This window comes from Anser anser (assembly GCF_964211835.1).
Source record: "Anser anser genome assembly, chromosome: 4".
NCBI lineage: Eukaryota > Metazoa > Chordata > Aves > Anseriformes > Anatidae > Anser > Anser anser.
This window is the reverse complement of record NC_139724.1, coordinates 2,744,438-2,770,135: the sequence shown is the minus strand read 5'-3', so window position 1 is coordinate 2,770,135 and position 25,698 is coordinate 2,744,438. Positions and strand designations below refer to the sequence as shown.

At 37.8% G+C, this 25,698-nt stretch overlaps 1 protein-coding gene across 37 annotated transcripts in view; it reads right to left on the bottom strand.

Moving 5' to 3' along the window:
• The window catches only part of CAMK2D (calcium/calmodulin dependent protein kinase II delta), a 166,633-nt gene that overhangs the window by 97,696 nt on the left and 43,239 nt on the right, over positions 1-25,698 (bottom strand). For all 37 annotated transcript variants that reach the window (XM_083833384.1, XM_083833366.1, XM_083833380.1 and 34 more), the window contains one exon: positions 4,192-4,251. In XM_083833384.1, the coding sequence (XP_083689510.1) occupies positions 4,192-4,251 (60 nt within the window). The remainder of the gene's footprint in view (positions 1-4,191; positions 4,252-25,698) is intronic.

Here is a 25,698-nt window from a genome sequence, read left to right as displayed (position 1 = left end):
AAAAATGTGCTGCACCCAAAAAGTGTTTTTCAAATGACTGTATGTTTCAATATGCTTAGCTAACTGTAAATATAACGTATCCATATCAAGCAATACAACATTTCTGTATCATAATGAATTATGATGGATTTCTTTAATTTGCAAGAACTTAAAAGGGCTAGATATCTGGATTTTGATTTAATTACCTTTCTTCCCTGACACCTGACTAGTGAGGGTAATCACCAGTAGTTTAGATTTCTCATACATGAGTTCAGAAGTTGCTGTCTTACCTTAGTTCAAAATCATTCTTCTAGTGGAATTTCCTAATAGATAATTCAGATGAAGAATTTAGCTCCCTCAATAGATGCTTAAATGCTTCATCTGTGAACCTTCTGTAGGTATGTCAATTCCTGAAACAATAATCTTATGTCTCAAATACTTCCATAAAGGCAGTAGAAAATATAATCATTTCTTCTCAATTTTGTGCTTAGTAATTCACAGAGATTATTTTCAGAGATTCAAATCAAGAAATGAGATGAAAATATTTTCATGCCTCCTTAATTTCAGAGTTCTATCCCTTTGAAAGAAAGAATTCTGATTTGGTCCAGATCTTTGGTTCCATATCTACATTTAAAAAAAAATCAAAACATTCGTGACTAATTTTAAGATTCCTCTGCCAATACCAGAACTTCTTAAGTGTATATGAATACAGATTAAAATTGAAAGACTTTTTAAAATGTCATCCTAAGATTTCTTAACAGCATAATGGCACTCACCAAAAACAAAACAAGCAAACAAACAAAAATCAAGTCAGATATGAAATAGTTATAAAAATGGTATTCTTGTGAAGCTAAAAATAGGTACATTGATTGTTAAAAAGTTTAGCCCTGAATTCTTTCTTGTCCTGATGAAATAACTAAATGCTAAATTTTTCTACTAATTATGTACTAATTGGACACCTGCCCTGGAACTACAAAAACAGTGATCTGTAATTTTTCTTTTTTTGACCATGTTCTGTTTTCTCTGATAAGACAAATGGAAAATTAGTTCCAGTGGTTTAGATTGTTTTTCAAACTCCATTCCTCTAAAGAAAAGAAAAAAAAAAAACTTGCTCACATAAAAGCTATAATGTGTTTACTCACAGACTGAAATCTAAAACTGATTCATTACAGCTTTGCTGCTTTACTCTGACTGGAGGGAAAGTATCAAAAAGGTAACTTGAAAGGGTTTTTTTACCCTAAAGTATCTTGTGGCAGTCTCAAGACACAAAAGATAATTAATTGAAGAGGCCATAAAGTACTCTAGAAAGGAATAATATTATATATGTATTATTTTAGAAATAAAGCTAAGCTAAAACTGACACCTTTAAACCAAGTCACTTTTAGAAGTGAGATTTAATCAAGCTAACTAGGAAGAATAAATAGGAAGAAGCCTGAAAGAAAAGAGAAAGTTTTACTGAATTCTAACTTCAGAAAACTGCCATTCAGCAATGAATGTGCAATGTTCATAAAGACAAGTAACTAAAAATCTACACTGGCAGAAGATAAAGAAAAGCACTGAGATTGTCTTTGAGAAATTGTCCAATCAATTAAACTACATTTCTGCTTTCCCATAAAGATTGCATTTGAAAAAATGTTTTTAGAACTATTTCTTAAATCATACATATTTATGTTAACTTGACAAGTTCCTTTTTCAAAACACCTGTTATTTTCTGGGCTATTAGAAATTAATCAGTGGTAGTCAACTCACAAAAAAATACAGATAAAGTCAGAATTTTATATTCATGGACTTGTTAATATTTTTAAGCACATACGCTTTATCATACATAATAAAATTTGTTTACAAGGGTTAATCTTTACCATTCTGAGACGTACAAAACACTGTAATCTGTGACTACAGCTGAATTACCTTTCTCTGTACACTTCCCTTTTCACTATTAGTACTTCCTAGTACGATGTAGTATTACAACCCATCAGAGATCACTGCTTCAGAAAAGGCACGTGATAGCAATGCGAGAATAAGAGGTTGAGCGTGGTGAATGGGCAGCATGCACTGCAAGGATTTCAGAGTTACAGCTGGCTGGCTCGGGGCATGACTGCAGGAGTGATGGCAAGGGATGAGAGCAAACCTTGGCCAGGGCTGGAAAAAGCCCGCATGGGAACATCTCGGGGTGCAGGGGGAGGCCAGGAAGAGAGGACAGGCGCCTGGCTGAGCCTGGACAGCCAGCTAGGCACCCAACGGGAACCTCTTCAGCTCAGTAGCTTACCTATGACTTCGCAGGCCTAAAATCATTACCTTTGCAAAGTTTTAAAAACAGTTTCTCCTTTTCAGACCACATTTACCATTTTCCTCCAACACAAGAACGAGAAACAATGTGGCCTTCACTACTGCAATTATGCAAACAAGGAACTTTCGCAGCAAAGTTAATTGGAAAAATCTTTTTCAGGCAGATACACTGGCAGGGTTGGCGGAATAACTGATAGTAGAAATTGAACAAGGACAGAATTTTGTGCCTGCTGTCAAACTCCTGGCCTGTTATTTCCGTATCATGAAAAGTTTCTAGCAGGTCTAGAACATGCCATTTTTTCCCAGACAGGGTAAAAGATTTTGCTTTATAATCCTCTGACTCAGTTGTACACCTTGGTAACAAAGCATGGAATTTGTGCTGATTTACGTAACTGTACCCATCTGTCAGCAAAGTTGCAATTGTCTGCTTGCATTTCTGATCGTACATTCACAAACATATAATCACCGTATATGGAATAGCTGGTTTGCCAAAGAGGATCTGGACCCTAATATTGGTTTGAATTACTCAACAGAGCTAAGAAATATGATCACATGAATACAATTTAGATATTTGTTCTAACAGAGTTCTTCTGTGTACTTCAGCTCTTCCACTTCATCAGTTTATTACTGGTTTTTATTCTTCTTCCCTGGGAGGTTCAAATTCACAAATGTACTCTAACAATAATTACAGGAAGGCACAGGTGAACTACTCTAAAGAAAGATTAGCACTATACACATAACCACAGCTTTCAACAATTGCACCTCTTCCCTTGTCTTCTGTCACTTCACAATGCATAAATTTTGGCTGGGATAAAATAATGCCCATAACTCTACTCTTCGTGTTTAACCAAATTTGCATGTGAAACCTCCAACCCTTTGAGACTGCCTAAGAGAGCTTTTTCAAAGATTCAGTATTTCATTTTGAACTGTGGTTTGTTTGTTTTCCATTTACAATTATTATTAAAAGGAAAGAGCTGTTTCTTTCCCAGACATAAAACAATTAGATTAGTCTAAAAAGGTCACAACGACTAACTTACATTAGCTAAAAATGAAAAGGAGAAAAACTAACCAGAAGAAAAAGCAAGCAGACTGCCAAGTGCTTCTGTACCAAATATATGTGTTTATTTAAAACAGTGAGGTTACTAGTTTGTCTGATGACAACTTCCAAGACTGTGCATGGGGATAGAAAAACAAGATGGACAGGATATGCAGACACCTTGGGTATGGCATATATTCTTGTAAGAGAGACACCCTTGGCATTTTATTCAGTGTCTGAAAAAATCAGCTCCAACTACTTAAAGATCAAAGTACTTATCTTTTTCTACTCGTTTTTAAAAACAAGGAAACAGAAAACACACAAAAAAAAAGAAAAAGACAAGCCACATTTTTTAATGCTTTCCATGAATGTTGGAGTAGGGAACATACAGTTCTAGAAATAAAAGGAGGGGAGCTTTCTGCACCTACCTATCTTTTCTACAGCAGAACGGAATCTCATACACAAAATAAAACAGGATAAAATAAGCACCTCAGTAAAAACAACACTAACTTTACTGACATTGGTCTGTCTCTTTTTGCAACATATGCTGTTACATGAAATTCTGCAGGTCTCAGAAAGTCATGAGCAGTACTGGAAATAACTCCTCCTACACACTGCTCAAAAAAACCCCAAACACCTGGCGCAGACAGCTCATTGATGGCAGAGCAATAGCTCAGAGAAGATGAGAACAGTACACACTGCTCTAGGTGACCTGTTGGGATATTACATCTCACAGAATTCTGGTGGAGCACCAGAGTATAAAGAAACTGTCTTGCCTGAACATATTACCGTTTGATTTCTCTGAGCTGCTATTTGTATTTGTTATTTTGTATTTTCCCCTCAATTTTCTAATCTGGTGTCTACTGTATAAAGCAATTAAATGTTCCTACCAATATTGGGATGCTTCAAGAGACGACAGATTCTAGCTTCTCTTTCCAGTTTCTGGTGATCTGCAACAAAAGAAAGCAGAAAGTTGCTTTTAGAATGAAGATGAACACAATTTGGCATATTTGCTTTATGAAGAAAAAGTACATTATTTGATACACTCTTTAAAAAAATACTTCCTTTATTTAGATCCTTTAAGACTTTACACTGAATCTGTGTGCAATACTGAAATTAGGTTACTGCATCCAACCACTTCTTCGATGGAGTACTGCAGGCACTGTTCCAGTAGAAAAATCAAGCTGCCAATGTAATGGGGAGAACAGGAAATATTCATGCCATGACCTATAATTATCAGGCAATAAACCATGTTGCAGCATTAATCAAAATAAGGACAACCTGAATCTCTAGTGCTATCTTAAATCCTACCTGTTAACTGCTTTAATGATACCGGCTGTACTAGGTACACAGTTCAACACGTGGCAATCACTGTGACAACATGCCAGCACTCCTGCTACGGCACTTTCTCATGCAGTACCATGCTACAGGAACTTCCAGTAACTAATGACCAGCAATTACTATTTTTCCAGCAGGACTAATCTCTCTCACAGGCCGATTATTCATTAACCTGAACATATCCTGAACACTTAGGTCCAGGTCTATCATTTCTTGGTCCCTCCAATCCCTCTGCCATTTGATTCTTTTAAAGCTTTGAGCAGAAGCAGCAGGCTCTAGGTCTGAACTTTCCTTGTACACCACTGAGGCCTAAACGACGCTTCTGGAGATAAAATTTATGTTGAAGTCATTTTACTTAAGTTGCTTTCTGTTTTTTTCTCTTTTTTTTTTTTTGTAGCACACTTTTGTTGTATTTGCTCCAAATACCACCATTTATAATACTACTGCTGCTGCATTTTGGTTAACATTAAGTAATATATTATTTGTTCTATATAATAAACATGAGTGTTGGGAAGGTGCATAATTATTTACACTGGAAATAGATGGAGGTTTTCAGGTATATTATAATGTCTAGTGTCAGGCAGTAAAGATCACAGACACACAAAGGAATCCACAGTTTGCAACACAAGCTACTAGACAAAAAGGTTTCTTTGGGCAATATGGATGGGGAATGAAGACAAAGACAGAACACATTGGAACCACTGATCAGAACCTGATTACTTGAGTATGAACTGCTAACCTGAAATACTTTAAATATGGTATGAAGAAATACTTTACTCTTTGTTCCGATACAAGGAAGATCACCTCTACACCTGTAACTTCTGCATTATATAGGAGACTAGAGTCCTTGGGCTAAGTGAAATAAAACACATAATGCTTTCTAACTCTGATTAATTTTTGTATCTTATTAACATACTTCAGTTTGCCTTGTAAAAACTGGTTCATTTTGTTACCTTCCATAACAATATCACAATCAAAAGCCAACACACTCAACAGACTCAAAAAAAAAAAAAAGAAAAAAAGAGCAAAGCAGCATTTTAGGATCTTAGTTTTTAAGAATTATATACATGAGTTTGGTAGGACCAATTGAGACAATTATTTCCTGACTCTGTAATCAGTAACAACCTCCCTAGCCCCCAACTGGCAGAGGTAACTCAGGCAGTAAAATATGCAATTTTGAGATAATTAAAACAGCCAGCTACTGCCTACTGTAATTCTGTAATTCCAACAGACTTCTAGTCCCTTTATCCTCATTTTCTGCAGCACAATTTCTAGGGATGCTAAGAATGCTAAGCTTTTGTCAAGAGGCAGAAGAACAGCATACATTCAATTTCATAATATTAGCTAAAAATAGTTTTTCAAAATTAGAGGAGAAATAAACTGTAAAATGTTCTTGGAGATGAGGCTGTACTGCTATTATTTTAACCAGCTACACTTGGATATCCAAGTATGTTACAATAACCCACCCTTCACAGGAGCTCAAACTTCAGATGTTATGCAAGTAATCTGGGTTGTGCTCTCTCTGCAATCCTAACTATCTGCATTACATTTGAGAACACTCCTAACAACTGAAAGGGGAAATTCTTAGCTTTTCTTCCACCCCATAAAAACTTTAGTCCAACCAATAATTTCTGAGCTGAATAACTAGCATTCAGAAAATAAAAAAACTTAATCTACAAAAGAACATTAGGTATCACAATACCACAGCAAGAATGAATAAATTATCTGATTTTGTAACACAACTCTTGTTATATTAAGGTCTATTATGGCATCTGTTCTTCCTCATAACACCAACAGTGTTACTGGGTTATCTTTCAAAGACATCATAGTCCCTCTGATACCAGTCAGACATTGGAGTCTGTTGGAAAAGAGTCAAATAAGGTTCAAGAAAAATACACCATAAGATACACCTTAGGTGCCTGCATAACAATAGTGCAGTCCTGAAACCCTCCTCTGAGCTGGTGCTCGACTCCACAAATTGCCTTGGCACTCTTCCTTTCACCTTTCTCTTCTGTGCAGAGTCATACTGTCCCCAGATCAAGCTGTGCACAATCCCAAAGCTCTCCTTTCCGAATTATGTGAGGGCTGAGGAAGATTTGCAGGCACCTTTTACACCAGGCAGTTTGGGCTGTGTGGAAAACATACTCACTCTTTAAAATCAAGCATTAGGTACTCCACCTTTTAGAGAATTTAACAAAAACAGAATCAGGGCAGTTACCCCAAAAGTGAGAAAACCAAATTCACAGCATGGTGACACAGATGGTTGTGCCAGCATAACTGAGCCAGGACAGCGCAGTGCAACAGCAAGGGTGGCCAGTGGCCTGTGCTGCTGCCAAAATAACCTCTTACGAAATTGCAACTTTACTTTCCTGGAGATCACTTTGGCTTCAGACTGCCCACTAGAGAGGTGCTCTACCCACAGCTCGTCAGCAGGACAGACAGACTCGGGATGAGAGAAGCAGCAGCAGTGGGGCAGACGGCGCAGCAGGCGCATAACAGCAATTCTGGGTGCTTAGCGTGGAGTGGGCAGGCCCCAGCTCCCTCCTGCCAGGATTGCTTCATGCAGAACGCATCAACAGCCCCTGCACGAAGTCCACGAGCTGCGACGGGAGCAGTGACCACAACATAGCTATCTTCCCGGCAGGCTGGTGCCGGGAAGTTCCTTATATATATCCTGGCTGGTGGGACAGCACTGAGTGCTAAGGCCTGGGCTAGCATCCTGAGTGCTGTTTCTCCTGCCACCGATGGTCCCTGTTCCTGTAGCCAGCCCAGCAAGGCTTGCAAAACACACAGAACAACTACCTCCTGATCTCAGGCACGACCTCTTAAGTGTGATTATGACTTAAATAAAAAGACAAATAGTAACTATTCCAGTCCTCTGGGATTCTGCTGAGTTTATTTAAAAAAAAAAAAAAAAAAAGAAAGAAAAAAGATGTCTAGAAGAATATAAGATTAATTTACTGATGAACTTTGGACTTTTTTTTTCTTTTCTTTTTGAATCATTACCAAACAGCAATTCAACTCCTATGCCTGCCTGCAGCACTTACTACAGATGTTCTTAAAAACTCAGACAGGATACTAAAGGCTTATCCATGTAGACCCAGGTGTCATAATACAGTAAAGTGTAAGCCTGGAACTCTGAACATGAATAACTGTAACCAACTGACCTCTAGAAAGTGACAGAGTACAGCCTGAAGAGCACAGCCTGTATGGAAGTCGGACAGAAAACATAAACGCTTCCTCAATGCCCTCAGCAGGATGTCTCCTGACCACAGCGTTTCAGAGTGTGTGGGGACAGAAGCACAAGCTGGGCAGGAAAATCCTAACCTCCTGCTGGAGCTGTCTCAGGTGTAATAGGCATCCTTACAAGGGAGAGGTGCTTGACAGACAACTCAGGGTCTGAAACATTCAGAACCAGCTTCTTAAAGATAAGCTCCCACAAATCCACGCGAAGTGAAGCAGACAGGCCTATTTTACATGCATTTGGAAAGCAAGCTATTAAATCATATCAAATAATAATGTAAGAGATACATTAAGAGTGCTTTCCTGACAGATCCTGACAGCTTAATATCAGGTAATTGTCCTTGATTAATGAACACTATTTTTTTGGGTGATTCACTTCATCCAACCATTTAAGGCATACTTAATAAAGACATCAGTAAGCACAATTAATTACATCAACAGAGAGGTCAATGACAAACAGCGATGACTTTTAGTGCAAGAAGTCCTGTAAAAATAATAGCTATTCAGCTACTGCAACAAACTTTAAGGTAGGACAAAGTCCATAGAAGACTTCAAGAAGTAAGGGGAAGGAGGGACATGCTGTGAGTACCCACTACGCTTCTTGTGTTAAAAACAAGCAAATCTGGATCTGTGCCACAAGCACTGCCATGCAGCTACAGGAGGAGGGAAGCGGGGATGGAAATGCCAAAGCACTCTTCCAAGAGGAACTGAGCATCAGTTTTCAAATACAAACTGGCTGGCAGCTCAACCAACACAGAACCTGAAGCGTAAAGAAAAACAAAATAAATACATAAATAAAAGGGGAAAGCAGTCAGTAACCATAATCAGATTGCTCCAAGACATCATTTTTACAAGTAGCGTTTGTGTGGCTGCTTTTCATGAATCAGGTGGGAATCTAAAACGTAAAAAGACAGGATAAGTTGGATTTGGTAAGAATGCTAAGGAAACATCAAAATATCCTGGACATGGCTGCCATGTAACTCTTAAAAGGAACCCTATTGTAACAAAATAAAAAGAAAATGTGAGGACATAATAGAGAAATATATTGAATAAAACTAAGTATAAAGGCACAGCATTTACTTTTGCATTCTCTGAAAAGTTAAGATTTCCAAAGTCAAATAGTGATCAAGTAGGCATTGATTCAGTACGAGAGATTAAGGCAAACACTGACTTCTGCCGCTCTAGCCATCCTCTCTAGACTAACGGGGTAAACCAGCCACAATGTAAAAAATGTCAGCCTCTATAGTCAGGATTATATATTTTTTTAAATACAGAAATACAGCAATATTTTTGCTCATAGAAATGCAAGTATTTGGTTTCTACATTGCAAATCTAACTTGATATGTTGACAAGAAATTTTGTCATGTTTGATAAAAAAATAAATGCTATCCTGCAATATGAATGAAATAATAATCCAAAAACAAACAAACAAAAAACCTCTGAAAGCAAATAAGGTGCAGCTTAAGCATGTGTTGGACTCGATGACCCTTGTGGGTCCCTTCCAACTCCGGATATTCTATCATTCTATGTTTAAATATCAATTATTTAAGGAAGGAGCTCTTCTGTACATTTTCCTCTTTGTAAGGGATGCTATTCTTGTGGGGTTTTTGTTGTTGTTGTTTATCCTATTTAAAAAATAAACAAAGCACATAAAAAGCTAGTAGTTTTCCTTCAAGTTACACGCACAAGAACATTATTTTAATACAACATTTTTTCCTAAAAGTTTGCGAGACTTTTTGAAGCCCAACAGAAAAGTAGAGCATAATTCAGCTTGTTTTCTCTACGATAATTGTACACTTTTAAATAAAGTATTTGAAATTAAATTGCAAGATTTGCTGCGACACAACTACTACCAACTTCACAAATTTCTGCAAATACCTGCTTTGGAAAATAAAACTGTTATTTCTGAAATATGCTAAAATTGAAATATGGTGCTTTAAACCTTCCATAAAATTATGCATCACAATAATTGCATGCCAAGGTTAGCTCCAAAAATAATAAGAAATAGACAAGTTTAGAAAAAGTTGTTATGGATGACAACTCTTAGGGTCAATAATTCAGCATCAGATGCTAAAATAAAATAAAATGAAATAAAATGAAATGAACTAAACTAAACTAAAATAAACAAGCCTGACTTGTAGTTAGATATATGTGTTTAAATGAACGATGATAACAGATTTACAACAAAATATTAAAAGTGATTTCTTTCTTTAAAGTAGTTAGCACTAATGGCTTATAAAACATTTTAAAACTGGAGGAAAAAACATGAAAGGGAACTTCATTATTTTTTCTAGATAACTTGTACTTCCCACTATTTTCACTCAATTTTAACAATAAGAACAATTGAATCACTTCTACATATGTTAACAATTCATATAGTTTTTATACTCTTTATAGTCATAATTCTCTGTGAGGCCTCAAAGCCTACACAGATTCCAAGTGAAAAATTGTTAGCTTAACTTTCTTTTTATGCTGATTTTGTTAATAATAATAATAATGATAAAAAGTCAAAATGTAATTTAATATTTTGGAAGTCCAAAATATAGAAAAGATTTTTAAAAGTCAGCACGGTAAGCTCAAAGTTCTTTTAGAAACATACACTCTTCCACCAAGGTTTTATGCTAAGATTTTTAAATTCAGTTGCAGCAGGTTTGAGACCCAAGCACACATTACAGTATCTTGCTGCCCATCAGCTTGGGCTGTAACTTAATCATGGGCTGATCAATTGCAATATTATACACAGCACGGAGGGAAAACTATCTGAAATGCAAAGTAAACCAAGCTTGTTTTAGAAGAAAGCTGGAAATATGATCTTTGCCTTAGGAAAAACAAACAAACTCCAAGGGACTGTTGGTCATTTGGCACAAGATGTTGTATCTCCAGTCTCTCACTAGCACTACTTTAAAATGTTGTTCTGTATTCTCTCAATTTACATTTACAGAATTAGCCAGCATAGCTAGAAAGCTTGAGTCTTCTATGAAGTGCTAAAGACATTCTATGTCAACTCTTCAGGGATAACATCGGATAACATATAATAAAAGGAATTACTTCCTCTCTGACTTTGAATATAGAGTTTAAAGTTTCTTTGCTATAGTTGCTATACCATGGCTTCTGAATTGACACTGTATATGATTAATTTCTCACATACACTAAACATTTTCATCGGTCATTTAATTAAATAAAACGCATTTGATTAGTACATTCTTTTTATGTAGGACAGCTACCATACTACAGCTGAGAGCATTGTGAAGCTACAGAGAGCTGTCAGGTACTACCTGAGTAAGACAACCTTGAGTGTAACTCACAGCATGCATGATGAACTTTATACAAATGTTTTTCCCATGCTGGTGGACTGAGAGTAAATTAAAGAAGAACAAGAAAACTGCACAATTTATTATGAGAAACAAAACTCTCAAATGACAGCACAAACTAGAGGGAGCTCTTTCATTTAAATGAAAACAAGAGTCTGATCCTGCAAGACTCTTGATATCACCACGAGTTTACAAGCCTTTTTTAAAAAACAAAACAAAGAAAAAAAATGCAACAACCAAATAGTAGCTGCACATGTTCATCTAGTGAAATACTTTGGAATCACAGCCACTGAGCAACGTACTCCTCGCGTTTATTCAATGACATACCTAAATTCTTTTTGCCTACTGAACTTCATATTGCTAACTCTCATGTTTCACCTAGTACCTTCCTCTGAAAAATATACTTTTGCCTTCTAAAAATAATACAATTTCTTAGAGCTAAAACTTCATATTGTAAGGTCTTCCAATTAAAATCACCCAGTGAATACAAGTGTTTCTAACATTTTCAGCTTGCCCATCAAAGCAAGGACAGGCCCTGCTTTGCACACACGCAGTGTTCCAAGTCAGAGGAGCCGTGCACGTGCAGGCTGCTTCAGACTGCGCCACAAAACAAGAGGGTAATTGACAAAGTGAATTGTACTCTTGCACTAGTAAGAGGATTTCTGAAGTTACACACCATGCTGAGGCAGGGTTAACATGCAGCTTTTCTTTACAGACATAACAGTGTGCTCTAATGACAAATACCAGAGCCAAACATTTGCTAGGTATGACCATTAGGGTAAACTCCTAGTGCATGTTTTAATAACAACTGCTTATTAATAAATCAGGCCAGCTCTTGTCACAAATCACAATAAAATCATCATGCTCAGATATGCTGCTGGATGCAATGGAATATACGAAGGCTACATTGTTATTATTATGAATGACTGCATTACATTATTTACAGATTTTCACCCCAAACTTAACTCGTATATTGGCTGCTGCCAGTTAGGTGGGGTCTGGTGTCACATACGTGATACTAAAACAAGCTGCATTTACTGCATTTAGCTGCTTTTAACAACTACTACTCTGATATATCTGCTATAAAAGCAACAATAAGTGAATTGAGATACCTCCTAAAATGCACCTTTTGCCATGAGGCAGCAGAAAGAGAGGTTAAAACTCCTTCAGTTTGGGACTTAAGTGGATGTTAAGGTCCCGAAGATGACAGCTGCACTTCCACAGAAATAACTGAATCCTTAGAATTGCTAGAAGAGAATCAGAAACAGTCTGAGTAAGTCTGAAGTATGTAAGTTTTTGTGGGGAGAACCAAATGCCAATTTACCACTGTGGGGTACCCAAGAAGGAGACCTGCTTTTCAAGCCCACATGTTTCTTCTACGTGTTTCAGGAAATAGTGTTCCTTCCCTCCTCCACTCAGTTTATTTACAAGCACTTCTAACTAAATGCTGTACATAAATAACTATTTCTGTTACACTGTTTTCAGCCAGGTTTCAATTACGGTTGATCTGAAGGCGAATGTCAAAGGGCAGGTCAAACTGAAACACTCAAAGCACTCATCCCGCAGACATCTGAAGCTTAGAAGGTGTGCCACTGCACAGGGAGCTGAAGAGGAAAGAAGCGTCCTGCCACGATCAGTGTAACCAGAGAAATGGCCTAGCAGACAGCAAAACCCTAAAAATCCTAAGAAAGTTTTTGACAGTGACTAACAAAAGGTTTATGCTACAATAATACCACAGGAAAATCTCTGAAAAAAAATGCACTGAAAATGAAATTCAGTAAAAGGTCACTTACTAAAAACAAAAAGTTAATTCCTCACATTTTAACAGTATATAAATTGTCAGCTAAAACCGTGTACGCTTGTCAGTATGAAAAGGGAAAAATGATTATCTGTAAGAGAAAGCCAAGTTTTAATGCCAAACATATAATAAAATGGAAACAGATAAGAACAGATTTATATACCTAGTTCCTTTGCTGTCATGTAATTGCCTATACTTGATTACAAAAACGTCTCCTACACTGTCTATATAAGAGGCAGTAAGAAAATTAAATGAAACATACAAATAAGAAGCTCATAAAGCAGCACAAGAAAGGCAGAAGAAATTTCTACGAATTCAGTATTATTTTATGAAAGCAATTCTCCATTTATGACCAATGGTATCTTATCACAGCAACAGTAGTCACCAAGATTAGAAAAAGACCATTGTCTGTGAAACACTGACACAATCAGAAAGAAGATAGCAATGAGAATAATAATGAAGTTTTACTGACGAACAAAACTTCCCAACCTTCCAGCCAGCTACCTGTGACATGCAGCCAAGGGAAATAAAAATAAAAATAATAATAATTAAAAAAAAATGGCATGCACTAAACTACAAAGTTTCAGCATTTACCATAACTCATGAAAGACTGAAACCTGAAGCAAACAGAATACAGATACACAAAATTTGGACCACTGAAGGACTGTATGAATGTAAGACTTGAACTAATTTCATATGAAACTTCAATCTGTAACTTCTCTCACTAAAATCAGATAGTCTAACAGTCCAAAATCTCATATTACAACTTATGATGTCTAGATCAGAAAATAAGACCATTTATATAGAGTTCGTATTAGGTAGGCAAATAAAATAAATTAAGAAATATTAAGCCTACTTTCTTACAAAAACTTACATATAGAGAAGAAAACTGTTTCTTGGTTTAAGTCTTATTTTACAGTTTACGAGGGATATAATTTATGTCTTCAGCATAAATCTCTTCTAATATCGTACCATGACTTTTAACACACATCGCTGATCCTGCACAGACACCCATATTGAGCTGATCACAATGGTAGGAATGTGCCCACGGCTCACCTCCTATCAACACAGCTATCTAAAATTGAACAAACTTCTCCAAAGCTGTCTCTTCCTAACAACAACCTGTAGTAAATATTGTGGGTTTTCTATTGTTTATTTACTATTAAAGCTTGTATCCAGAGCGAACAATTGAAGTGCACTTCCCCAGTACTCTTTTATATCTATGTCTCCTTCTGTTGCCAGTCAGTTATGTATTTTTTTCCAGTATTGACTGGAAACAGTATTATTCAGTGCGAGTCAACATATGTTTTCTAATACAGCTCAGCTCGCTCGGTCTTTGTGAGGATGGTCTTCACAAGCTGCTTACCTAGAGCAGTACAGTTCATTTTTCAGGTTTTTACATTTTTCTTTATACAGCAAAATTAAGAGAAAAAGAGCTCTAAGTCCCAACAGACTCTCTTCGGATTCCACCACAGCATTAAAAGCTTAAAGCCTACCCCAAAACATCTTGGCCCTGTTACATTCTCACATGGAAATCACAAGACTATCACAGAAATTCTGATGCTGGATGCATGAGGACACAGCTGTACTTTCTTTCTCGTACCAGTATTATTTTGACAAAAAAGATTGTAACTTGCTCACTCTTTCTCCTTAACAAGAAGAAGAAAAAAAAAAAAAGGCCCTATTAAAAGGAAACCTTACGATGCATTAAAATCTCTCTCATCTTAGGTATTTTGATTTCTATTGGAATTTAAAACAGAAGTTTCCTGTTTAAAACTGGTATCTTCAGTGAAAGTACAAAACCTTTACCTAGTATGTTCTGCTAAAGAAAAGAGTTTGGCAAAACTTGAGTGCCACAATCTTGGAGCATGTAAATCAGCACAGCTCCATTCCCAGGGGAGGTAAATTAGGTTACTTTTAACCACGAAGAGTCACGAGTGACAACAGTCAAGGTCTCTTGAGCAGCACACCACCAGCACCTGCTTTACTTCATGCTGCGAGAAGGCCAGCACAGAACACCAGCGATGACTCCAGCTTCTCTAATACCACACAAGAAGAAACAAGGGCAATTAAACAAGGCGGTCTCATGGCACTTTGGATTTTGAGGAACTAAACCAAGACTTCATTCTCCACCCAGAAGCTAACAAAACACTTAGCTAGTGCAAACGCATTGACAGCACCTCCACACAGTGAATAACACCACTTACGTGGACAGAAATATTGTAAACAAGCTTCACTTGGGTGGCCGACAGAAGGAACAGGCTCTTCTTTGAGAACATTTGCATTTATCCCTTTATGAAGTTACAAAGGCATGAAGTATTAAACAATGTTTTGTTTTTAAATGCAATGCTGCAAACCTCAAACTAAGTAAGAACACCCTTACTGGCATAAATTCACAGAATTTTATCTGCATGCAAGCAGAAAGAAAAAAAGAAAAAGGGTAGTGTTGCTGCAACCAAATCTAACACAGGACTGTGCTTGTCCTTTATTAAGTACTATACAGCAGTCTAGCTCCTAGGCACTCGGACTAGCCAACAGAAAACAACAATGACCATTCTGTGCTTCTGTTCTTCATTCCAATCTGGGAAAGAGCACAAGGTGTTTCAGGGGATCCTGGTTCTCAGTAAATAGAGATGCCTCTCCATGTTTTCTAGGATAAATAACTTAATCTAGCAGCCAGCCGTCACCAGAAGAAACAGTTCCACCATAGCTGGCAGATGCTCCTTCTCTCATCTGCTGTGCCAGCCCAGGTGCTCACCCGCCCTCTTGCCAAGCTGGCTCAGACAACTCCGCTGGCAGAAGGCAGTTCAGTTCCGGGACTTGCTCACAAGGGGCAGGAGATGAGTACAAGCATATGGGGTTTGCAGGTGCCCTTTCAGCACAGCTAACTACCAGCTCTTGGGAGCAAGCTGGGCTGCCTGCCTCACATCCCCACACCATCGAGCCAAGACACCCAAGGTGCAGACAGCACTGGGAACCCACTGCTGGGCTCTGTGCTGCTCACCTGCCAGCCGGCTTCCTCTATCAGCTGTGCATTTTTCAGCCACCTTTTTGATACATTACACCCTCCATATTCACAGTCAGAGGAGAATAGCTGCCAGAGCCTAGCCTACATCCCGAGGCCCACGTGCCCAAAGCTGCATTGTCACAGAACATGACCTCTAGGCACCTAAGAGCTCACCAGATTAAGCCCTCGTTATCTTCCTGAGAAAGATCAAAAGACTATTTTGTGAAACAGAAGGTGTTTAAGGGCTTTGAGCTGATAGTGAGTCAAATGTCCCACAGCTCTGAGCCTGCTTAAGAGATGAAGCCCTTTGCTAGGAAGGTAAGACCTGCTCCACCTTTCCTAGACAGTTCAGTTACCAGCTAACAACCCAACACTTCAGCAGTGCTGGGCTATGCAGAGACATACTTAATCCTGGGAAAATTTAGGCAGGTTCCTGTTAAACAGCAAGTTTCACAAGCACAACGTAGGTGTGAGGCACCTGAGGTCTGCTTATACCCTGCTTCAGATGTGACCCTAACTCACTACGTGCGGGTTATTTGCGAGATTTGGGGTTTGGAACTTAGGTCCAAACTTAGGTCCAGCTTAGGTCTGTGAACGTTTCCCTGAGCAATAAACCCTCTTCTTTTTGTTCCTCCTCTTTATCACAGGATTGCTATATGGAAACAGATTGTTTTTCAATCCACGCAAGGAGGAGGTATGCAAAGAATGGGCTGAGACTCTTCCTACCAACTTGTGCATTGTGTGATAAAACCCATTTCCAAGCAATGTAATGAGGACACAGCTCTAAAGGTGTCCCACCAAGACCACAAGCACATCTGGAACTGCAGCAGACTTCAGACCAGGACTTCTGCTTTACACAGGTCCTCTGTATTTTATTTTTATTATTTAATTATTCAAAAAGAATATATCCTTCTCAAATAGCTTTGGGTTTGGTTCCACAGCTTGGGCTAAGTGCATCATGCATCTACACCAGAAAAGGCCCAGCAAAAGGCAGACTTCCCATAATCCTGCTCTCATCCCATCGGCCATACAGGGGAACAGCAGGCAGACCATAATCTTTGACAGGAACACACTTTGCCCAAACGGGCCTTCCCATCTGATTTTTGAGGAACAAAAAGGACTGGCTGGAACCAGTCTATGGATGATGCTGCTACAATATCAACACAGTGATATTGGCGGAGATAAAAGTTAACTGAGCTCTCCCTTGGGAAATAATAAATGTGCTACATGTGGTAAAATGTGTAAAACTGAAGTGTTAAGATTATAAGAAACCCCCTTCCATGTGTGTAACTCCTAGGCCAAAAAACAGCTGCAAAAACTCCTGCGGGAAAAACTGGGTGCATTGAGCACAGCGTGGCCAGCTGGTCAAAAGGAGCGATTCTCCTGCTGTACGTAGTATTAGTGTGGCCTCAAGTTGAGACTGTGTGCAGTTCTGGGCTCCAGAGTATGAAAAGGATGTTAAGATACTTGAACGTGTCCCAGGGGAGGGCAACAAAGCTGGTAAAAGGGCTGGAAGGCATATCCTGGGAGGAGAGGTTCTTGGACGGTGCCCTCCGTAATGGGTGTTACCTTCGGGTTAGCCCCGAAGGGGTCTGGCTGTTGCACTCAAACTATTCCATTCTAACCACAGAAGAACCAAAGAAAGTTTTTACAGCTCAGCGTTATCCGAATGTTGCCAAATGTGATGGCCGAGCGACCTGCAACAGCAGCCATAACCTTTCTACACATTTTTGTCTGCCAGGTATGCAAATCTGCTCTTTGTAATGCAGGGGGGGGACATGGGTTAACAAAGCAATACAGTGTCTCCCACCACCACCCTGAGTTTGTCAGCTTCTCTAACAAGTATATAAAGCACAATAAAGCATTCTAGGTATTGGGGAATGTAAATATTTGTGGTTTAAATGTAGATTGTGCAAGAGGAATGGTGTTCCAATGGTGCTTTGCTTTAAGTCTAGGAATGTGGTTTACACACAATGTAACTGCATCGAATACATTTTTTTAAACTCCTTGAAGAAGTATAAAGGCTCTGGAAGCAGTCCAGTTCTATTTCTGAGAACTGATCGTTTCTGTAAGATGAAGTCATTAACAGAGACCAACAACATTACCAAGCCCCTGACTGAGCTGGTTCTTATGAAAAATAACTTACAGCACTTTGCAAGTCATTTTCAGCATAGAAGAGAAAACAAGCACCACCTTTATTCATGTAGCAGTACATCGTGCAGCCCTTTCAATTCTGCATTATTGAGTGCATGCTACAGAAAAGCTTACAGACAGACCTCACTTACCCCCTCCGCTTTTCTTAGAAAAGGCAAATGCTAAGAAATATGGTAATAATTCCCCAAAGCAGCATTTCAAATTGGATGCCTTAGTATTCACTACATGAGAAACAGTACTTACTGCTCTCCTCCTACCGCTTATATCTAATAAAGTGGGACATTCTTATAATAAATGATTACAGACTCTAAGAGTGTCTGAACTGGCCCACCCCTCCTAAGGTTTCCTGAACAGAAGCACATGCCAGGTGTTCATTGTTATAAAGGCATCTTTTCCATGGATACCCAGGTCCATAATGGATAAGACGACAACAAAAGCAGAGCCAATTCTTTTCTTAGGTCATTGGTCAAAAGCATCAGCAGTCCAGAAATCAGGGCACAGAGTATGCCTCCAGTTATTTCTGTGGCTATGCTCATATATATACTTCAATTCAGTCAGGCTTCTGAATATCAAGGAAAAGCAAAATGTACTAATCCAAGACACTTTGTAAAATAATGAATAAAATCCACACCTGTTGATTTTCACAATTCTGCCCCAGGGCATAAAGAAAACAAAAGGCACATTTGTGCTCAGCTGCGAAGGCTGCCAACAATAGCAGTTTTCAGTTGGCTAATGTTCCTGTAGGGCTTTCTTCCACTTCCCACCCACTTTCTATTTTAATATTTTAGCGTTCATAGTGTGTGCAAATTCGATAGGTAGACACAGAGCCTTCATTCCTACCTACAGAGCATGGGCTACACAGCCAGAGATGGTACAAGTGTTTTCAGGCCACTTTATCAAGATACTTTAGCCGCAATATCTATGACAAATATGACCCAAAAAAGTGTAGGATATTCCTTTGTTTCTCCTGTTTCCAGCACCGCTGCTGAAACCAAGGAGCAGATGATTTTCTGTAAATTGAGACCACAAAAGAAGAGAACATGTAGCAATAACAAAGCACTGAGCTGAAAAGTTTTTTTTTCCATATATAATTTTTGTTTAACAATATCTAAAATCATTAAAAAAGCGAAACAGATCAAGAGAAAGGGGTTAGGAATTCAAACTGGATTTTACTCTAATATCTGAAACCTTTAAATGCTTCTTAAAAGCGAGCATTCACACAGTGCTAACTTGAAGCTAGTAAGTCCTAATATTTTTTTTTTTCCCTTTTAAATCCACAGTAAATTACGATATAAACAGCCAGCTGGCGATTTACTCACGCCTCTCCTTCTGAGAGAAGAGACTCAAAAATGCAAGAAGCTTGCAAAAAATCAGCAGAACTTTGAAATGGCTGCAGTATCCCAGCAAGCCATACTGGCAGAACTGAAAGCACTTTAAACAACAGTTCCTAGAGAACATGCAGTTATCCTTTAAATGTGTTTTGCCTCTCTCTGGGTTAAGTACCTTGTTCATGTCTGAGGAGATAAGTCTTCATGTTTTTTATATATATACATATTTATTGCATAGTTACATACAGTTTTTATATATACTATATAAAACAGTATATCTACTGAAATTGAGTAATATGCTGTAAATCTCTTCAGTGCCAATGTAAACAGAAAGGCACTAAGAGCCAGTAAGTGCACAGTTGATCTCCTGGATACCTACAACTCTGTCAACCAATTTTCACCTGACATTTAACCCTTAGTGTGTCCCATCACCTCTGCTCTGTATCACCTCCCTTACTCTGATCTTCTGTTCAGGGCTGCATCCTCTACCACCTCCCTAACGTATCTTCATGTGAGACCTAACAGGAAAACCTGAATGCACCTTTCATCCAAAATCTTCTCCTTACTACCCTTCTGCCCCTACAGCAGTATATTTGCCTTCGTGACTCAAACTTGCAAAGTCTTACAACCGATAGTCAGCCAAATCATTTTACCTGTTCCCCTTTAGGACCAAAATTTATTTTTGGCAACAACTCTACATATAGGACCTGCACATTTTTAAAAGTAGAACAATAAGAAACAGAAGAATAAGAAAATAATAAATAATTCTTCTGAGACTTCTGATTCTTCTCTTGCCTTAGCCTCAGATTCCCACTTCTGTCTGGAACATTATTATTTCAAACCGTGGCCTCCCAGAACTCTTCTCTCTGATTATCTGGCAGCTCAAACCAGCTGTTCTCCATATTTTTTGCCACCAGAGTCCTTTCGTTGACTTGTCACTTCCTGTATGAAGTTTATATTCTTGTTTTTGAAAGCTCTTCCAATTTTGTTCTTGTGTCCCTTTGTTCTCTGCGTTCTCCTCTTCCATCTCTAAGCAAATGGACATCCTTCAGATTGCACGATGGGCACTCCTCCTTTACTTCACTGCCCTCCATTCACTTTTGGTTCTCATTTTTACACTGCATTCCCTCTACCTCTAATTTTTGAATTTATGCTGCTAAACGTGTGTGCAGTATTGCTCAATTTGCCCTTTTATTTTACTGCTGGTTTGTTCAGATTTTTTTAAGCTTCCCAATGATGATTCATATCCAAGTAGTTGAGGCATTAAACACAAGCTGTATTACAGAATATGCAAGCTTACTTCACTTAGTCTCAGCAGGAGTTAAAGCTGAGCGAGCAGCTAAACAGAGCAAAAGTGCTGAGACTGCTTTAGTGCGATGCATTTCAGCCAAGTGGCATCTTCCATCTTTTCAGATTTTACAGAGGAATATCTAACAGCTCAACAACTGGAGTTTTAGTTTGCTTATGGTGTTTCTGCATCATACAATTTGACAGGTGTGGAAAACTATATTAAAGGAGAGTAATGCGAAGAAAATTCTGAATGCCTCGTAGACTGAGCTTCTAAAACTAATACTGAAATCATTTGTACTTGCAAATGCTGCTGAATCAGCACTTAGTTCCATGAAGACTGCCTGAAAGCCTTTCTTCATATCCCTTTGTGCTAATAATTGCAAAAGCTAGGTGATGTATTCATAGACGTCACAGTTTGGTTTCCTCATTCAGTCAGAAATGTCTGAACTAAAAGAAGCATATGCAGCACAAATGAGGTGGCACGTATAGTTAGTGGAGATGACAGCTTCATTCCACGCAGAGGATGCTTCAAACCTGGCAAACAGCTTACTAACTGCCTGCTTTTAAAATGCAACTTGGTAAACTTATTAGAAAACTTATAAAATACAGCCGTTTGATGGGGAAGAACTATATTAAGAACAAAAGGTTTTCTTTTCCAGTCCTGTGTTCCAACAAGTCAGTCTACCAAGCACCACAGCATCTGCTTGCCCTCAAATACTTCACTGGAGAGAGATGGGCTTACATACTTAAATGCCTTGCTAAACTCCAGTCCTACAGACCCCATCTTAAAAAGGAATAGTACAACACATCAAATCCACGCTAATGGCATTATAAACTCTGAACAGGTACGTGCTTGATGACTAAAATTTTGAAGGCATCTTCAAGTATCTAGCTTCTATTTCCATACTAGCTTATAGCAGAACATGAAGTAGTGAATCCCAAATTTTCGAGATCCAGATCTTTTACTGTTAACTGCTGCTTATGGTGAATTCTTATGCTTCTGAGCACACCTGTACAATATTTGAAAGTGAGCTAGCATTCTGGATTTTCATCACTGTATACATGCTTCCTATAACTGTTGCCACAAAAATAGCATAGCTAAAACTAAACATTATTCTGATTTAGTTTAGTATGTGAAGGTAAGATAGTTTAAATTTTGCAATGCAAAGAACTAAGTTCCACTCCCTCCAGACCCCAACCAGCATCTCAAGAGCTTGCTTAAAACCGATAAAAATAAAAATATACTGAGGCTCAGATGAATGTATTTGGTTTCTTTTTTGTCACTGGACTTGGATATGTCTTTTGTTGTGTTTTTTTTTTTTCTTTTTCTCCATTTGCATGAAACACTTAAACGTATCTTCTCATAGAAAAGGCCCAGCTGAAGGAAAAGAAGTTCTAATGTGCAGTAACTCTGAGTACTTCTTCCAGACTGTATTTGAAAAATTAGTAATCCCAAGGGAAGGAAGTTCAGGTGATTTTTTTAATGGTTCTGAACTCTTAAGGGGAGAGAAGTGGGAAGAAAACTCAATAAGAAAAGCAAATTTCCCTTTGCCTATTTTAGGAATGAGGACAATGCGTGTTTGCGATATGCTGCTGCTGAGTAATCACCCAACTGACTCAAAATGCTGTGCCTTCCCAAATTATATACAGAAATAAAGATGAGGTGTGAACATGAATTTGGGATGGGTAGGCTAAATAATTTCAGTCACTGTAAGGGCTGTTCTCAGGCATTACTTCATCCTGGTAACGGAAAGGTGGAAAAAAACCTATGGTTAGCATACTCAGGCTTGTGGGTTTGTTTTATTTTAAGTCTAACATCCTGCTCAAACATATTGCTAATGTTCTACATTAACTTACATTTTGAGTGTCATACAGATATGTAAAACATTGTAGCATTTTATTGGACTGATTTCATCACAGCTGAGAAAAATAGTTGGAATCATTGATCACACAAGCAAAGACTTGCTTTAAGAAGTGAAGATTCAATATACAAACTTACAGACATGATAAGGTCTTATTACTTCCCAGTGATATGGGATGTAGGATGACTAGTCTCACCACTACTTTCAGAGTCATTTACTCCAAAATTCAGCCAGAAGCTCAGCAAGCATGATGGCATATTGAATTCTCAGTGAAGCACTCACCAACCCAAGAACACAGACGATGATGTAAGGAGACTATTCATCTTCCTTCTGAATGTTGGTAAAACAATACTGTCTAATAGTAAAAAGTAGTAAGTGCTGCTTTCTATAAGCCCTGTCAACCACAGCAATACATAAACTATGGCAGCAAATGATTTTTTTTTTTAAACTTGAAATAAATCATGAGCTACTGACTGACAGTACCTAGTTTTAATATAATTACTACATGTAAGACACTGGGACATGGTAACTGCCTAGGATACCCACTTGCCTTGGACAGACATGAGTAAGTTACTGATTTTGAAGCTGCTGCAAAGAACAACTATTGAACTGTAAGTTCCCACTTTTGAAATGTTTATTTTTAGAAAGCGTATCAATGATCATCTTTTGCCTTGACCTCATTTCTAGAACAAGATAATTGCACTAATTGTGAGGGAGAAACATTTTTGTTTTTACAGATGAAGAGCAGCGTGGATGTTCAGCTCACCAGTAGCTTATGTATGCCAGAATCCTTGATATTTAATGGAACGGGAAAAAGAATACTGTCAAAAGTAGAAATTCCACTGTGCTGAAAAGGTCAACATCTCCTGTAGTCACTGTTACTTTAAAACTAAACATTACACATGACTTATTCCACCAGAGATTAAGGGCTTCCTTTATGCAAATCCACTTGAAATCACTGACATTTATCTTAATAAAGGCACATGGACTTTAACCCCTTTGAAGGAAACAACTGTAGAACTAGCATGAAGTCCGAAAAGAACAAAAATAATAGTTTGGCAACTATTGCTATGACTCAGAGGAAATTTATTAAGCACATCAAAGCCTCAGCTTTTCATAACAAAAAGAAATGCTACGAATACTTAAACACATGCTTACAGGAAAATGTCTTCAAAAACAAAACAGTAAGCTGTACTAGTATTATAGGGCTGAAGATACTACTGCATTAATAAAAATATCCTAATGACTTAACCTTGGCATTTACTGACTAGTAGGTCATAAGTAAAAAAAGTTATCTATTTCTACATGGCCCATAAAAAAAGCTAAAATAGTAATAACAATCAACTCAACAAATGGCTCCACATTAAATAATAATTTTACTATCTTCCTTCCACTAACTTATTTTATAATAAGTGGCTTAGGACTAACCCACCATATTAATTTTTCTGCTGCTCTGCCAAAACACTGTCTTTGTTCATAGGAATAAAAATTCTTCTCCTCAAATACCATGTGCATGAATAGGTTTTCATCAAGTGAAGCTTTATATTGCAGTAATCTTGGTATCAGGATTCTGATGCCATAACCTCCAAGCTACAAGAGTATGGTCCTAGGTTCAAAGTCAATCACCGTGACACTTTTAAAATCATTTTCTTTTAATTCAATTCACTAAGTTTGTAAAATATATTTTTTTTAATTTTCTTTTTTTTTTTAAACAAGACTTGGTTTGTGTTCTTTCTCAAACAGAATAAAACTCGGAGGGCTACTGTTATTACTGTTAAAGTATCACCGCAGTAATTTCAGTCAATACTAACCAGTAAACCCTTTATTGAAAGTTAACAGGTTGATTTGTCCTAACCTAGAATTTCATCTCGGAGTTTGAATAGACCTCATATTCTTTCTTTCTCAATTTTAAACAATTCAAATCTACCACAGTTGACTGAACCATAAAAACACAAAAGTCTCTAATACCTAAAACAGAGCATAAAGGTCCAAATCCTCCAAGTGTTTTGCCTCCTAAGTCCCACTGATTTCAGTAAGAAATTCATACCTAAATTCAACAGTTGCCACGATTTCCACTCTTTCTACAGATAGTTAATTAAGATGCTTCCAGACATGTCTGAGATTTTTTTTAAATAAGCTGAGGATTTAATAAACAGGATTTCAAGAACAACAGTCACAAATAAAGCTAAACTAAAATGTTATCAGGTATTTCAACTTTTGCTTTTGACAAATTTCTCAGGTTTTGTGTGTAAACAAGCTCTCTTAATTTAATGTGTGCTTTCATTAGCTTCTGGATTCTGTGCCATACATTATATCCAAAAGATAATCAAAATAACTGTAAGTATATGGAAATTCTGTATCAGACACAGCCATCTACTGCAGGAAGTCTCATGAGACAAGCTATCCTCTTTAACAGTCATTGGGTGCACAGAACCTGCCTAAAGGGACTGAAGCATTTCCCACTGCTAGGGCAACTAAAACTTGGGTATTTGTACCTGTCGTATTAATCCCCTAAACTGCTAGCCTTCCCCATCTACTGAGCTTCTTGGGAAACACTATAAAAATGGGGTTCTCTCCTCCCTGTTGGCAAAAGGAGCAAGTTAAGTAAATCATTCTTTGCCTCTGGAAAATAAAAAGCTCCTGGACTACAGGGAGCATGAGAGAAACAGAACTGTAAGGAAAAGCAGTCAGAAGAAAAAGTACACCCTACAATATAAAAGATTGCTTGACACATTTCAGTTTCTCACGGTGCCAGATTAATCACTGGTACAACTTCAACATATTAATCATATTAAATGATCATATTAAAGATATGATCAGTCTTATAAAGCTACATGCAGCTTTCTGATATCACAGCTTTCAGGGACAGTAAACTCAGACAACAGGCCATTCTATATCATGAATTTTTATCCCTTGTTCCTGTAAAGAAAGACACTAGGGAAGATATTCTAATGTTCAACAGAATGAAAATGCTGGCACGGTGACTAATATTAGCTGTCTGAAAGGGCAAAACTGGGATATTTTAAGTGGGAACCATCACACAGTATTTGACTGACATTACAGAAG